Source organism: Ambystoma mexicanum, chromosome 4p (assembly GCF_040938575.1).
Source record: "Ambystoma mexicanum isolate Mex_15411 chromosome 4p, UKY_AmexF1_1, whole genome shotgun sequence".
NCBI classification, from domain to species: Eukaryota; Metazoa; Chordata; class Amphibia; order Caudata; family Ambystomatidae; genus Ambystoma; species Ambystoma mexicanum.
This window is the reverse complement of record NC_090927.1, coordinates 856100398-856117933: the sequence shown is the minus strand read 5'-3', so window position 1 is coordinate 856117933 and position 17536 is coordinate 856100398. Positions and strand designations below refer to the sequence as shown.

Sequence of the window (17536 nt, the reverse complement as noted above, 5' to 3'; positions counted from 1 at the left end):
CAAGGAAAGGGTGCTAGATCAGTCCCAGCAGTGGCAACTTTCCCCTCAGCCGCTGCTGCAGCCGCCTCTAAGCCTTTCTGAGGCCTTGTTCCACAAGACCCCGGTGGGAGGCAGAATCTCTCAGCATCTGAACGAATGGCGGGGCATTACTTCAGATGCTTGGCCACTGGAAACAGTAGCCCAGGGTTACTGCCTTCCTTTTCAGATCAGTTCCGGGCACACGCTGAGAGGAAATTGAGATTCTTAGATAGTCCCAATTTAGCAAGGAAATATGGCGAAGGGGAACATCCAGGCAAGTTACTTGCCAAAATTATTCAGCAGACTAAGGGCAGCCATTACATCACATGTATACAAGACGCATCGGAGGCACTGGTCCACGCCACATCAGGCGTGAATCAAGCTTTTGATGCCTTCTACTCGAAGATGTCTGCTAACTCTGATACAGAGATCCCCCCCTAGATATAAACCAATATTTAGATGAACTCCTGTTGTCATTGCTATCGGAAGACGCTAAAGCAACTTTGGATAGTCCCATATCCCCTGAATAGATGTCCCAAGCCATCAATGCCCTTCCAGCAGGCAAAGCCCCTGGCCCGGACGGCCTAACAATGGACTTTTACAAGCACTTCAAACTTCACCTTATGCCTGAATTATTGGCTCTATGATCTGATGCCTGCACGTCAGGGTTGCTCCCCCCAAACTACGAGAGGTGGTAATTACAGTCTTGCTTAAACCTGACAAACCCTCTGAACAATGCAGCTCTTATCGACCCCTCTCTCTCATAAACTCAGACGTTAAATTATTTGCCAAAGTACTTGCTCTGCGCTTGGCTCCCTACATGAAACACATTATCCATCTTGACCAGTCTGGATGTGTCCCTGGCCGCTCCACTGCACTGAACCTAAGACGTCTCTTCAATATCCTGGCGTAGGTAGATCCAAAAGTGCAAGCGGTTGCCGCCGCCCTCGACATCCAGAAAGCCTTTGACTCAATGTCCTGGCAGTTCATGAGGGCTGTTTTGGAAAAATGTAACTTTGGACCACGGTTCATTTCATGGATAAAACTATTATATACACAGCCCACAGCTGGAGTTATGGTGAACAGCACCTTATCTACCCTGATCAATATATGTGGCCTAACCCGGCAAGGCTGCCAGTTATCACCCCTGTTGTTTGCCATAGTGATAGAGCCATAAGCTGATGTAATCCGCAGTAAGCATGCCCTGAGGGGAAATCGGGCTCACTGGTGAGCCAGAAATCATTTCACTCTACGCGGATGATGTGCTGCTATTTATACGCGACCCAGCTAGGCACCTAGCACTGATCATGCGAGACATCCTTCGCTTTAGTACCATGTCCAGACTTCGAGTCAACTACGCAAAGTCTGAACTATTCCCGTTGACAGATGCCACTGTGCCTCCAACTGATTTAATGGGCTTTGCGTGGTCTCCACTAGAAATAAAATATTGGGGATAACTGTAACACTGCAGAAAACCCTTCTATACACCCGCAATTATGGCAAATATTTATCCCAACTGCAAACTAAGTTGCGGACCTGGGCGAAATTTCCAATCACTATAGCGGGCCGAGTATCGTTGCTCAAGATGCTTGTTCTTCCCAAGCTGCTCTACTATTTTCTCAACATATCACTGTGGCCCAGAGCTGTGTTTGAAATCTGCAATTGACGGTTTTATGTGGCATTCTGGTGCTTTGCGGCTTAAATGGGGAATGCTGACGAGACCCTACGTAAGAGGAGGCCTTGCCGCCCCCGATTTTGAGAGGTACTGGATTGCGGCGCAGGCACACTATGCGGCCTATTGGTTTGATACTGACGCACAACACCCAAACCTAAAAATTGAAACATGCTGAAGGCACCGGGACATACACTCGCTAATATTACCGCCATACAAAAGCGGGAGAGGATAATGATCCAGTAATTGTGACAACCATGGCATGGGGCAAAATATGGACGATCTAAAACACCCCCAGACTGTACCATAGGGGCCTATCACTTTGGAATTGTTTTCCGTCATTCCCAACGGTGGGCAAGGCAGTTGTATACCAGTGGGCAATAGATGAGTATGCACGGATCAGGGATGTCTACAGCATGGACTCCTTCATGGCTTTTCGAGACATAGTCAAACCATCGCACTGGCAGTCTTTACAATGGCTGCAGTATAGAGGGCCTGAGAAGGAAGAGGTGAGGTGGAGACTACAGATGGATTGGCTAGTTCCATGCAGATTTATAAAGAGTTCAGCCGTGTTGTTAGAGGCTCCAGAGATACGGCCTGGATGTCAGCCCTCTTCTTGGAGCAGATAGAAAGACAGTATTGTCTTTGGAGTAGGTGGCAGGCCAGTTTGTCAGGGGACGAGCACGAGGTCTGCCACTTCCGTTCAGCAACTCTGCACTTGCGTTTCAGAGCGGCTAGATTGGAGTCGTACCAGCTGTTACGCTTGGAGGCAGGTTTCAGGCAAATCCTCATGAAAGGGTCAAGAATGTCAAGAGTGTTAGTGATAGCAAGAGGAAGATTGGAAAGGACAGAGTCAGAGGAAGAGTCAGGAGGAGGGGAAGGAGGAGGCATGAAGGTGGAGGTAAACGCAGCATCTGACACTGGTTTCATCAGGCAGATGACCGCAAAGGAGGCGGGTAGTGCTCGTGGATGCTCGGTCAGGGGGCTAAGCAGCCCCAGATGAGAAGAGTGGAGAGAGTGGTCAGACCAGGAGAGAGGGGTAGTGAGAGAGTTGGAGATCTGCAGGGATGAAGGCGTCAAGAGTGTGTCCGGCAGAGTGGGTAGGGCCAGATGGGACACTAGTGAGGTACAGAGATCACGGAAGAGTGAAGAGGCAAGAACAGTGGAGTACAGGTAGATGTTGAAATCTCCAAGGAAGAGGAGTTTGAGGTAGAGGTCAGACGAGAAGAGGTGAAGTCGGCCCATTCTGAGAGGAAGAAAGACACAGGGCCAGGGGGGTCTGTAGATAGTGGCAAGGGTGAGATAGAGAGAGTCGGAGAGATGCCAAGCTTGCAGACAAGGCTTTCAAAGGAACCATGTGGCTGGGTGGGTATGAGAGAGGAGGGGACCCACTCAGGAGAATCAGGGCTACTCCACCGCCAGATCGGTTGGGCCGCAGTTTGGAGAGGATCTTGTAGCCATCAGGTAGGAGGGAGTAAAAAGCAGTGTCTGAGCTGGCATTGAAACACGACTCGGGGAGCGCGAGGACATTGAGATCAAAGTCTTCAAGAAGGAGGCAGATGTCATAAGAGAGTGGCTAAGTGTAGCCGGTCAGTACCTTTGAAGGGTTTACGAGGAGGGGTAAAGGGGTGTAGCAGGAGAAGGCAGGCATCGGTCAAAGAGAAAAAGATTGGGTTGAGGACTCTGGACCATGACAGTGCCATTGTGATAGACATTAACAATGCACCTAGAGGATGAGAAGTGCACCAAGAGTACTTCCCATTTAGTGCCACCATTAATGGGTTAAGAGGAGAAAGAGGAGTGTGTGCGGATCAGATGAGGCCAACCTGCCCTCCTCTGTCGACCTTAGAGTGAAATTACCTTTTGGATAACATACTTACTCATTGGTCTTTGTGCACCTTTTATTTTCTGTAATTTATTTTCATTGTAAGGGGGTTAGGGTGTATTCTGACCTCTCTTCTTCCCCTCTCTCCACCCCCCACCCCTCCTCCCTTGGCCTCTCTTCCACCCCCACATACTCTCTCCTCCTTCACACCTATAACAACGGATGAGATCTCTACAGTAGTCCGCTCTATGAAGGTCTCATCTAAACAGGTGTCCCAACATCTTGTCCCTCGCTTCGGCTCCTGCCGACTTCTGCAACCACTCCCTAGCATCTGGCTCTTTCATTCTTCTCTCAAGCAGTCCTGTGTGCAACCCCTCCTTAAAAAGCCTTTTGCCGACCCCTTGTGTCCAGCCAACTACAGCCCTATCTCTACTACACCCTTCCTTGGGAAAATCCTGGAGAAGTTGGTTATCCCCCAACTGTCCCAACACACTGAGCTCGTTGGTTGTTTACATGACCATCAATCTGGATTCCAAGCATCCAGAGGCACGGAAACTGCTCTCCTGAACACTTGTGAAGAATTGCTCTCCTGCTGTTCTCATTCTCCTTGACCCCTCTTCCACTTTTGATACGGTCTACCATTCTATCCTCATAAAGCGGCTCCAAGATATACTTGACATCTCAGACCGGGCACTGGATTGGTTGACCGCCTTCCTTACTGACTGCTCTTCTGAGGTGCTCTTGGCTCCTTTTCTTCCTCCACCACTCTCTCTACTTGTGGTATTCCCCTAGGCACTATCCTCACCTTAGCTTTTCAATATGTCCTTAGCACCTCTTGCTCACCTGATCTGTCTTCTCTCCTCATTTGCAGTGTTAAGCAGATTACACACAGCTCTTCCTCAAGCTCCCCTCTATCATCCTCCTCTATCATCCCCGATTGCCTATCTGCTATTCAGTCTTGGTGCACCTCCAATGATCTCTGTCCTAATGTCAGTAAGACCGAGATCCTGCCTATTGGGACACCTGCTCCCTGTTTTCCTCCTGCACTCTGGCCACCCTCTATGGACTCGCCTCCCTCGCCTTCCACTAAGGCCAGAAACCTCAGGGTCATCTTCGACTCCTCTCTTTCCTTTACTCCTCACATCTTGGTCCTTACCAAGAAAGCCCACTTTCAATTTCACCTCCTTAGAGGCATTCTTCCTTTCCTAACCTTCCCCCAGAAGCTCAATGTCTCTAGAGCTCTGGTCCTCTCCAGGCTAGATTACTGTAACAGCCTCTTCCTCAACCTGCCTCTTTCTTCGCTCTGTCCTCTTCAACTAATCCAGAATAGGGCTACAAGATTATCCTAGGCCTCAAGCCCTGGGACCATATCTCTCCAGCTCTAAAATCTTTCTACTGGCTCCCGGTTGTTGCAAGGATCAAACTCGAGACCCTCTGCATCATCCACAAGGCTGTCTGGGGCCTGGGCGATTCACACTACCTGCAACTCTCTTACTAAATTCTCTCCTTCCATATACTTTCAATCTTCTGGCTCCAACTCTGCTGATCAAACGCTTGTCCAAGCAGAGATCTGGGGGCAGATCTCTCTCCCCAGCTGGTTCCTTCATATGGAACATTCTCACTCTTTTTCTGCGTCTTGAACCGGACCACCTCAAGTTCCGCAAACAACTCAAGACCTTTCTCTTCTCCCCCCCCCCCCTCCTGTGCTAACCACCCCCTCTGTCACTGAGATTGGTGGCCTGGCTCCTCAAGATTCAAATAGGATCCTGGCCTTCTGCCCAATCGTCCCCAGCAACCCCGCAGCACTGCCCACGGGCCCCACACTCGCCTGCCAGGTGGTTTTCGCCTCAGCGATGCACTTGTTGGGGCGGTAGACCCCCCTCTTTTCCTGGGCTATGCCCGCCCATGCACTTACCTGTTCCCTCCCCAACGGATGCCTAGGGGACCCTAACAGTACTTACCGTCAGCCCACCCCCCCTTTTTTCTTTTCACTGCACTTTCACGCTTTGAATGTCACAAGGCCTAGTAGGACCGCTGTCTCTTGCTTCATTGTTATTTCCATTGTTTGTTTTTCTCCCTTGTTCCCTTCCCTTGTGCCTTCTGGCGCTTTGAAACACTGTCTTGTTGTATAAGCACCTTATAAATGTCCAATAAATAAATAAAATTAGGGTGGACGGACATTTACATAGCCCATAGCGGTCATTAACCATATTTGGAAAACTTTGCAAATCCCAAAATCAGACGCCTCTTGGTTCTTGCCGCTCCAGATATTCTACCACTGGCAAGCAGCATGAAAAGATGGAATAGGACAGTGAATGCTATGTGTACAATTTTTGCTGTGGATGAGAACAATTGTTTTTTTTAACTTAGTTTTCATTAGCATGCGTTGTATAACTTAACTAGGTATGGGGCCAACTGTGACCTGAATAACTTGTAGAACTTCATGGAGAAGCCATCCTCCCCTGGGGCCGTCCCTGGCTTCATCCCCCTGCTTGCCTGCTTGACTTCCTCTACCCCTGTAGGGCGCTCGAGATTCTCCTCCATCTCCTGGGGGAGCCCCGGGATGGGTAGTCTCCCACCCCAAGAAGTCATCTATCTGTGCCTTCTCGCCCCTCCATTCCGAAGCACAGAGGGCGCTATAGTACTGTGCGGAGGCCTTTCCGATTTCCCCAGGGTCAACGCTGGTCCCTCCCTCACCGTTCTTTACGGCTCCAATAGTTCTCAGTTTCCTCTCCTCCCTCAATCTCCGTGCAAGAATCGTGTCTGCTCTGTCTCCCGTCTCGTGGTATTTCTGTTTCAAGAACAGGAGCTTCTTTTCTGTATCCTGAGTCATAAGGGTCTTTAATTGTGTCTTATACTGTGTCTTATACTGCCGGAGCTCTTTCACTTCTGTCGGGGATGTGTACTTTCCCTGTTGCCCCCCGGCTGTATTTGCGCAATTATTTCACACAATTTGCTTTCCTTCTCCCTTCCTTCTTTTAGGAACCTATCCTCATCAGCACCCCCCTGAGCGTCGCCTTAAAGCCCTCCCATACGGATTGAATCCCCACCTTCATGGTGTCATTGAGGAGAAAATATTCCTTAATTCCCGCCAGCACCTCCTGTTGCACCTCCCCATCCTTCAACAAGAAGTCATAGAACCTCCAGCTTCCCCTGGGACCGGGTGCCCTGCCTATGCCAATAAAGACCCTTAGCATATTGTGGTCAGACCAGGGGATTGGAGCGATCTGGGAGTCTAAAACTTGCTCCTTCAAGGACGTGTCTACCAATATCATTTCTATGTGTGAGAATGAATTGTGTACTGCCAAAAAAAAAGATGTACGGTCTATCACCTTTCAGGGGAGTAGAGAGGGAGTCAACCAGGCCCAAAGCTTTGTTGATTTGGTGAAATTGTTTCCGACTCTCCAGCCCTTGCCCTTGGTGTCCTCCCCTCCCCCATTCTCCTACGGTAACTCACCGGGTCCAACACCATTTTGAAGTCCCCCCGACCACTAGTAGTCCTTTCACAAAGTCGATCAACTTGTCCCCCACCCCCTCCCAGAATTTGCTTTGGGCCACATTTGGGGCATACACAGAACCCAACGTGAGTCGGACACCCTGCAGTTGACCCCTCACAAACACATATCTCCTGTTCTGGTCGGCTAGGACCGATTCAGCTGCAAATCCCAATCGTGCTGAGATCAAGATCACACCCCTGCCTCTTCCTCACATGCGAGGCCACAATCACTTACTCCACCTCACGGGATCTAAGTCGGTGTTCACTACCACCTGGCCAGTGTGTTTCTTGAAGGCATCCAATCTAGTCGGGGCCTCTTAAATTCACAAAGCACCATCAACCTCTTATTTGGCGAGTTAAGGCCTCGCACATTGAGGGAGCCAATACTAATTTCACCTGACCCAGACATTTCTCAGCTGTTGGAGCACCACCTATTTCCTCCCTCACCCGAGACATTTCTTCCGAGGGATCTTTGTCCCCAGAGCACTTGGAACAAGTAACCTTCTCGGAAACTATGCATAGAATAACCAGCTCTAACTCTCGCTTCGCCCCCTCCCACCTTCGCTGCTTCCAACCCCGCCCGGGTGCATCACCTGAGACGGGATCAAATCACCAGTGGTCCCTCTCATACCGGGACCAACTTCATCGAAGCTCTTTTCCCTGAGCCTCCAACCCCCACTGTGAACCTCAGATCGCCTTCCCCCATACCGCCTCTTTGCCCCCCCATTACTCTGCCCAAACCAACATACCTCCACCGGGTGTGACCCCCTCTGGCCCCCAGTCTATCTTCTTCAGCTGGCCATGCCCCCGGTGTCACCATTCCAAGGGCTATTCACTGCATCCCCCTCCCTCCAGGGGGGTGTTCAGTTTCTTAAACTTCTGTGATCTGGGGACCTTATGTCTATCTTTCAACTGGTGACTGCTGCATGCTCCTTCCAGTGCCTCTCCTGGGCCCTGCAGCGGGGGTCAGGACTCCCTCATAAGCTCAGCCATCACTCTTTGAATGTCATCCTCCGTTACTAGCCTGTACGAGTATCCCTCGTGTTCAAACGTCACTGAGAAAGGGAAGCCCCAGCGGTATCTCACTCCCTTGTCCGTGAGCCATTTCGTCAGCGGACTACATTGCTTCCCCCTAGCCAATGTAAAGGCTGATAGGCCTTGGTAAATTGTTATCTTGGCAGCACGTAGGCCACTGGGCCCATTTTCCTTGCTCTCTCCAGAATCTTTACCTTTTCTGGGAAATAGTGGAATCTTGCCAATACCGTTCTCGATCCCCCCACCCCACCCCCTGCTTGGTGCGCTCGATCGAAAAGCCTGTGGAAAAGAGAATCCAATTTTAAACATTTCCTTTAACCCACAAGTGCGTACATGGAAAGGCGCCGGATTACCTGAAGCATACCCTGACACGACACATACCAAACATGACTCGGCGATCAGGCTCAGAACACCTCCTTACCGTACCACATGCCAACGGGTCAGAGGAAAAGGTAGATCCTTTCCTCTTAGAGATGCCTGTACATGGAACAATCTTCCTACATCCATGCGCTCTGAAGAAAAATACACCACCTTTCGAAAAAATTGAAACTATATACTTCGAATAAATAGCTGTCGACTCTGTGTGTCTTTGTTCTAATCATATGTCGTCTACCTGTGCGCTCTGATGCCTGCAGGCTATGGCACGTTAGAAATAAACAAAACAAAAATAAATAAAATCGATAATGGGCTCATAAATGACATCCGAGCCAAACGGGAGTCTCAGGACTTCATAATTGATCTCTTAATAACTCCCTCAGTTTCGCCCTCCTTTTCAGGGAACCCGAAGAAACACAGATTGTTCCTTCGCTCTCTGTTCTAAAATTCGTCCATCTTCAGCTTCACTTCAGATTCCCTCCTTTCCAGTTCTGAGAGCCTCATGTCCGTTTTTGTCTCCAACATATCCAGCGAGGTTTGATTGCTTTCCAGGCATTAAACCCTCTCATTGAGTCCATTCTCTGGTCCATCTTGTCTAGCTGGAGGCCCAGTGCTGAGCGCATTCCCCCTATCTCCTCCATCAGTGCCGCAATATCCTTTTTGGTGGACACTGGGTCCTCCTCCATTATCCCGGCTTGGGTGGGCACAGGCAGTGGTGCACTAGGTGGGGGGGCGTCTGGAACTGGAATTTCTCCACAGGAGATCTCCAGCTCATTTACTTACAAGCTCCCAGGACGCCTCGATGGGTTCCCGGGCTGGGCACTTGATCTGAGCTCTGCGCTGCCCTGCCCGCGGCTCACAACCTCCCCACCCTGAGTGCGTTGGCGGGCTAGGGAGTCAGGATATGGTCTCCCCCCCTCCCTCTTTGCACAGGTGGTCCCTCAATTAGTCCAGGGGGTTCTGCCACTCCTCGAAAGGACTCCTCTACTCTCACACTTTCTGTACCACTGGGGTTCCCCCTTTCCTTCCACCGGCGCCTGTCAGTGGCAGTCCCAAGCTAGTGTTGGCGGGGCGGGCTCACACCCCTCTTACTCCTGGGGGGGCCTGCACATCTCCACCCCAGGTCCTTGCAATTGGCTGCCCTCAGGGCTCCTCGCGGGTATTCAAATGAGTCTCCACTGTCTAGTTGCCAGGCCGTTTCCCATTTCGCTCCACCAGTGCTCTCCTTGTGGCAAAACTCAATGGTTCTGGAGAGGCAGTTACACGGCACTAGACGGTTTTAGGGGGCCCATGCCTCTCCAATCGATTTCTGATTCCCCCTGACTTCGCATGTTCTGGGGCGGGGGGGCCTGAGTCCAAGCACTCCTATCTGGTCACTGCATCCAGGCCTCTTCATTTTTTTTTTAAAAACATGTTTTTATTGGTTTTAAACAAGCAAGTTATACATTACATCATGGGCAATTAAGGTGTTCCCATCGGTGAAGTCTCGCTTGAGAATACAAATCAAGGAAACAAACATAAACACAACAGTAGGTCAGTGAGGAAGGCCACTGCATGGGGAGGCCGAAGTTTGGTGGGGGTGAGCCCCTCGAGGGCCCACGTCGGATTCAGAACTCCTGGAGGTAGATCATTCTTCAGGGTCCAGCTGGGGGAGGAGAGAAGGCCACACTTAGATCAAGGCTTTCGCTGCTCCGACTCTATTTAAGTGACCTCTCCAACTACGTTTGTAGGTCTGCCAACCCCGCCTGTGTCAGTCACACTGGGGGGATCAAGGGGCTCCACGGGGGTGGGGGGCAGCCCTTTGCTCGCCAGCCGGGTCCCATCCGCCGCCTAGCTCTTACAGTACTTGTGTACGGTGTGCCAATCTTCCCAGGGTCCCCGCCTCTGTCCCAGCCGCACCTCTGGCTAGCCCTGCAGGACTCTGCGTCTTCTTCCCCTGCTGCCTTAGGACTCGGTGGGTCCCCCGCGGAGTGCTGCCGGTCCCAGCTTACTGTCTGACAGTCTCTATCCCAGTGTCCCCGGCTGGGGTCTCTGCTTCCGCTGCAGGGCTGCCCGGGACACTGCCGTGTGTGGGCTCAGCTCTTCCAAGTCACCCCCACTCTCCTGGGGGTGCCTCCTCCACTGCTGACAACTGCGGCTCGTGGAGCCCCCTCAGCCGAGACAACTTGCAGTCCGGGCCTCTCTCCAGTCGGGACAGCCAGGGCCTCCTGAGTTTCACCAGCCGCACACCGTTTGCCCTGAGGGCCGCCTCCTTCCTCTGTTGGTTCTTCACACACAGCTAACTCGGCTGTCCGACCACCTTTTCACTTCCAATTTGGGTGTGTGCCCCAGGCTCCCCTCTCACAGGGGTGACTTCAATCACCACTCTGGGGGGGGTGGAGGGGCTCAGTGCCACTTTGCAGACCCGGGTACACGAGCTGACGTAGCCACCGGTTACCTGCCATGCTCCCGCTGGTGGCCATCTTGAAGAGAACAATTTGTATCATTTTCTAGTTGCATGCCCAACCTGTGACCTTTTGAGGTCAAGATGTATATCCCCCCCGGACCCCTATTATGGAACAAAGGCCTTTCAGACAACCCGTACACGGCAATGTTCTTTTAGGGGATTTCAGTAGGGTCATCACCAAATCATCCGCTGCTTACATATATGGGGCGTGAAGAAAGAGAATTAGTAAGACTGTAGTCTATGATCCCCATGCCCAGAGGAGTTCCCCCCCCTCTGGGCCTGTGAGAAATGTAGTTTACATCTTTTTTTAACTCTACCACTCCCCTGGAGTATTATCAATTGTTCTGGTTCGGCTTTGTAATAAAATTATTGATTCAAGTTGTTTTAAACTTTCTTGTTGATTTTAACATTTTATTGATAAAATCTGTATTTTTGTTTCTTTTTTTAGATTATTGTATTTCATATTTAAGTTTATTTTATTACTGGAAATTGAATTTATCTTGTATGTATATGTAAGTCTCTCTTTTTCATGAAAGTGTGATAAAAACTCAACTCTACTGTGTGGAAAGCGAGAAAAAATAGATGTATTCCATTGTGGTACGTACTTCCAGGTAATGCTTAACTAGCAGTTTAGTGCTTTTCAAACTACTTCACAATAATTTGAGGTGATCACATTTTTTGGGTAGCGTTATCAGTTAATGGGGTAACTCCCTAACCTTCCAGAATACTTGTTTTATTGGACCGCCTAAGGAGCGAGGACCAATAAGCAAGAATCAAGGTATGACTGTTATAGGTAGAGAAGGCCAACCGTAATATAAAGTCATTGGAATAGAATAATAATTGTTGCATAACTTCTTTAATTGGTAGCTTTCAGATAAAGGACTCAATGAAGAGAACACACAATGATGCCAATGGTTATCATCTGCCAACATAGCCCACGGTAATGGGTAAGATAAACACACGAACCACAATGGAATAAATCAATTTTTTCTAGCTTTCCACAAAGGAGAGTTTAACAAGAGGATCAGTGCTTCCAGGACCTTTGTATATTGTAAATTAATTATATTTCTGGTCCTGAGGAAGGCTATATATTGAGGGTGCTATTGCCGAAATGTAGCTCTGATAAATGGTTTCAGTCTACGTCCTGTGTGGACCGCTTGCCTGATTGGGGATTACTACATCGATCAGCTCATGGAACTTATTTCAGTAGATCATAAACTGATTCAGGTTCATACCTGCACAGGATTAATTGAAGTATGATATATAGTCTGACCACAGCAATTAATTGATTCAGGTTTTGATTTGTGTACATATAAGGTTTTGATTCATCTGCATATAGAATTAGGTTACACTGCAGACAAATATAACAACATAGTTGACTGTCTATATTGGATTTGTCCATTTCTTATATCATTGTTTTGTGTATTTTTCATTTTATTGTACGTTGATTAAGTATTGTGTTTTTTCATGTATTGATTGTACTTGTGTGTCCTAAAGATTAATGATCAAATCAAGAATTTTGTAAAATACTTGTGAATAATTGAATGGTTATTTTATATGCATACTAAATTAATTTGAATAAAGCATACGTTAAGTACTGATAATGTATACAATTATGAACTGTTAGTAGGAATTTGAAGGTAAATTATCCCAAATAGTCAATATCGTTGCCTAAATAATAATTTGTTGACTACCAGATATAGAAGATCACAAAACATATTAAGATATTAAGAATTCCGAGACTTTTTTCCAACCAGGGCACTTTTTCTGGTAGGTCTATTTATCCCTCAGCCCTGGCTTAAGGTACAGGTGTCCTTCATGGATGTAGGCCAATATTGGTATAGCAGTTTATCTTGAGTAAACAGTTATTTGAAATGTTAATTGCTTTTTCAGACCTCTAACAAAGAGTTACCAGGAGGTGGTTCGATCTGTGTTTATGTCCACGACTTCAAATGCGTCCGGATCCAGCAGAAAGCAAAACATGAAGGATTTCCAGGAGGAAGTGACAAATCTCTACACCAACATCAGGCTGTTTGAAAAAGGAGCCAAGCTCTTTTCTGGTAACATATTGTTTACCCATAACATTCAATGAGATTGGCTGCTCAAATTAGACAGCGGTCCTCTTTAACAAATACATTCTCATATTTCAGATGAGACGCAAAGCACTTTGGCCAAACACATGCTGAAAACTGTCTGCACCGATATTACTAATCTTATTTTCAACTTCCTTGCTGGCGATTTCATGATGGCAGTGGATGATTACACTACCATTAATAGTGAGGTATGTTGATATTTTGATTTTGAAAAGTCTCTTAAATGATCAGTGTTTGTAATTTGATCAGTTGCTTATGTTTCCATTCGTAGTATGCCTGACCTTCCTGAGTAGGTTTTGGGTCCCCTACTCAACGGCTAATTGCTTGAAAAATCATACAGGTCAAAAGAAAATCCGTGGCAAGTTAAGCTGCTTGCCAGGTTAGTCTGCTCAACATATATGGGAGGTTGACAGTCGACATCTGGGAGTGCTCAACACAAGCCCTTACCTCTCCCTGTACAGCAATGAATACATTAGCCCACTGTCCCATTGTGTGACTTCCCTTGGAGGGTCTCACTCTCCATATGCCCGAAAGTATCACTGGCGGGGCAGGAGTGTACTGGATGGATATTGTGGGGAGGGAATGGTGGTGAGGGGGAGCAATAAGGCACAGCCTTTTGGGACTTGCCTGTTTTCCCTGTACAGTCAGTTGCCTTTTTTTGAAGCCCAGTTTGGGACACACCATATCTGCAGATGGCACACAAAGGTTTATCCAGTATCAACTATCCCAGCCATAGCCCCCCTTAAAGATTGGATAAGCAGGGGCATTGGAGTCTTATTTTGGTAGGGTGGCTAAATGGGAACTGAAAAGGGAGAGGGGTTCATGCTTTTGGTATCACTTTTGTTTTTAGTGCATGTCCAAGGGCAGTGGGGAACATGGAAGAAGGACAGAAAAGTATGCCTGGGAAGGGGGCAGATTTGTCAGGCATTTTGATTGAGTGGGGTTAGATGAGGATGGGTGCTAAATTGTGGGTGGAGACAAAGAGGCACACATGTGGATTTTCATTTGGCGCACCCCCAGATTTACAAACTGGACTGTATATCAATCTGTTTATTGTGACAACCAACTTAGTACTATTATGCATTGTTTTCTGTCAGTGTCTAGCAGTTAATCCTACCGACCAGTGCATGTTTTTCCAGCATGGAATCTTGCATGGATTCACATGCTCATGAATATTCCCCACCGTCAGGCTGTGAGTCCTCGGTAATATTGAACCTGGTTTCGCTTTAAAGTTAAAAACTGCTTGTCGCTTCTATAGCCTATTGCTGTCACTTTGGGTCATACTGCCTACGCCAATGGCATTTGTCCTCTTCGGCTCCTCACACCCAGTGGCTATCTTCAGATATTTCCCACATGTTTTTGTTTTGGGAGTCCTCAAATTTCGCTCCCCTAAAATTCTCGATATTTTTGTGGTATTTTGTTTTCCATCTCCGGTCACATTGGCGACCTCAGGCAGCAGGGACCCGTTTTCCGGATAAGATCCATTCCATCGTCAGATCTTATTTATTCATATGATGCCTTCTCCTTGGACCTGGGCCTTCACCATGCAGCATGGCGGATGCCAGCAAGAAGTCTCTTCAGGGCCTGATCCAAGTGCATCCCGAAGAAAGTCTTTGTGGACGATAGACATGATAAATGCCTCTAGTGCTTGCACCCGGAACACGATGGGGACAATTGTTCCATCTGCAAGTTCTTCTCCTCCAAAACCCGGCAGGATTGTCACAGAAGGTTGGTGACTTGGCTAGAGGAGGGTGCCAAAGCCTCTGACAAGGCCTCAGTGCAAAGTCATGCCTCTGCCCGCGTCTGAAGATCCGTTGAGCAGTGCTCCCTCTACTAATAGGTCGAGATCTGTTGAGCACACTTCGCTGGGGAAGAGACCTGAAAAGGACAAGAAGTCCCATGCTCCAATTTTATCTCTGTCAATGGCTCCAAAGGCAGTAGGGTCCACTGCAACGATTCTGTGGCCTCATCAGAAAAATGTTGCACAATCGACAACTTCTCCGCCGACGAGTCGCGCACCGTTGACGGGCAGAGCATCATCCACAAGCAGTCACTCCAAAGTACCCGTTCATGATCATATTCCGTCATTGAAACTCAAGTCTCTGTTAGAGTTCACGACCAAGACATTGTCACTGGTCTCTCGACCAAAATCTTTATCTACCACCTTGTCAACAGCTCTTCCATCTAATGTCTTGCCGACTGCTTCGACTACATCTTCGACTGTTCCGTCGACGACCTTGTCGAAGACTACGGTAACCGTCCACAAGATTGCTCTACCTCCACGTCTGCCCCCATCAGGCCCATCTCCAACTCGTTGACGACACTGCATGCTCCAGTCATCACCTCCTTCCAGAGGGGTGCAAATGTGGACAAGGAGATGCTGCCAGCTCTCTATGTTCTCCAAAGACCAACCAAGGCTCAACCGCTCTTCACCTCGTCACCGGTAGGTTTCTCCAGGAGCGTTACCTCCTGCTCAATTGCTGCATGCAGGCACTCTCTCTGATGACGAGCCTCCAGGGTCTTTCTCCTCTGATCTGAAAGAGATCGGGATTCACCTGACCTCATTTTTCCTAGGCCTCATCGATCTCCGCAGTCACAACCGCCTCATTGCTCTCCGCAGCCACAACCAACTCGGCCAACTGTGCCCTTGCCCACTGATCCTCAACCAGCCTTACCAACTGTGTCTTTACCTGCTGTCCCCATGGGAACAGCATCTAGAGACTTGTCCTTGTACATCATGTCTACTCTACACACATTGGTTTCCGAGTTCCAGCAGCATCTGCCTCCAGCAGCTCCACCATTGCCCTCAAGGCCTGCTCCCTCTGGAAGTCCACCATTGCCCTCATGGACAAGGCCACATTTAACTATGCCTTCTCACCCTCACTGACATGGATGCTAATCCAGATACTGACACCTCGCAAGGTACTCAAGGGACAGATGAGTTTGAGGATCTGATTCCGGCTGATGGCAAGCCTCCTGATGTGGATCTATCCTCCAGTGACTATCTACTGCTACTGGATGAGATTGGCTCCTTTCATGCATTGTTGACCTGTACAGCAAAATTATTCAACCTGGTCCCTGAAGAGAAGAAAAGGAGGGTTTCCTTTTCCAAAGGAGAGAGTCCTCTAGGAAATCTATTTTGTCAATCCCTCTGCTCGATGTCATATGGGAAGATGGCTATTGGTCATGAAAACTCCTTTCTCTGCTCCTCTAAAGAAGGATTGCATAGAAAAGAAATACAGAAGTGTCTTCATTCCTTGACTCTGTGGTTTCCGGTGCAGTGAGGAAGAGGTCCACTAACCCCTCCTCTCAATGCATGGTTCCACTGGATCAGGAGGGTAAGAAATTGGACATGTTTGGGAAACGCATCACCACCGCCGCCTCCACCATTAAAGTGGCTAAGGCTTTGGCCATACTCTCCAGGTATGATAGGGAGCTATGGTATAAACTGGGTCTCATCTTAGACTTCCTCCCGGAGGACAAGAAGAACGAGGCGTTGGCCTTTTTTCACGAGGGTGAGGTGGCTTCTGATCATACTTTTACAGTTGCTCAGTACATTGCAGATTCAGGTTTCCGACAAGAAGGCAATGGAGCAGTGCTCTGCAGGCAAGGCTGGTTGAAGGCCACTAACTTTCGCACTGATGTCCAATTGAAACTTATTAATATGCCTTTTTAAGGCATGGACCTTTTTGGCAAGGCTGTAGATGAGACCCTACAGTCCATAAAGGCTGATACAGATATGGCACGCACCCTGGGTACTCTTGAACAACAAAGGCATTCCTTTAGTCCATCAAAAGGCAGTTTTTCCAGGTCCACGAAGGAGAACAGACTAGCATATTGTCAACCTTTGTGCTCCAGCATGCAAGAGGCCTACAGAGGGCGTTTGCAGTCCTACAGAGGGGGTGCACAGCATTGATGTGAAACATCCGCCAGGAGGCAGACAACCAAACAGGCCTAGAGGTACAGATACCGAGAAGTGAAGCCCTTATATGGGTTGTTGCGCACACATTATGATTGGTTCACTCAAAAAGTGGTTATTCTAGTATAAACGGGTCATTAGCAGCAGTAGCAGAGCTTAGAAGGGTAACTTCTCTCATTGTAGGCTGCACATGAGACCTCTACAGCAGTTCCTGGATGCCAGGGTGCACCACATATCAGGCTTCTAGAACGTCCAGCTCTCCCTCATTCCAGTGTTCAAAAAGACCCAGCAGGGATGGTCCATTAGTCAGCATCTCACACAAGGCGCACCCTTTCACCATCCGGTGCATCAGGTCATTGTGACCACTGACACCTCCCGGGAAGGGTGGGAGCTCACACAGGTCAACTTCATGCCAGGGGCTTGAGGCAACCAGAGGAGGAGGAGTTGCACATCAACGTCTTGGAGCTGCGAGCAGTGTTCTGGGCTCTGAAGTAATTCAAACCCCCACTTCAATGCAAGGTAGTCCGCATCTTCACGGACAATACTAACACCATGTTCAACATCAGGAAGCAGGGGGGAACGAACTTGCTCCCCCATTTTATCTAAGGAAGCACAAGTCAGAGCTTGATCAGACTCAAGTTATTCTGCTCTTCTCCT

At 48.6% G+C, this 17536-nt stretch overlaps 1 protein-coding gene across 2 annotated transcripts in view; it reads left to right on the top strand.

Moving 5' to 3' along the window:
- Positions 1–17536, top strand: part of UFL1 (UFM1 specific ligase 1) — a 1228658-nt gene that overhangs the window by 963094 nt on the left and 248028 nt on the right. For both annotated transcript variants that reach the window (XM_069606422.1, XM_069606423.1), the window contains 2 exons: positions 12761–12927; positions 13018–13148. In XM_069606422.1, the coding sequence (XP_069462523.1) occupies positions 12761–12927; positions 13018–13148 (298 nt within the window). The remainder of the gene's footprint in view (positions 1–12760; positions 12928–13017; positions 13149–17536) is intronic.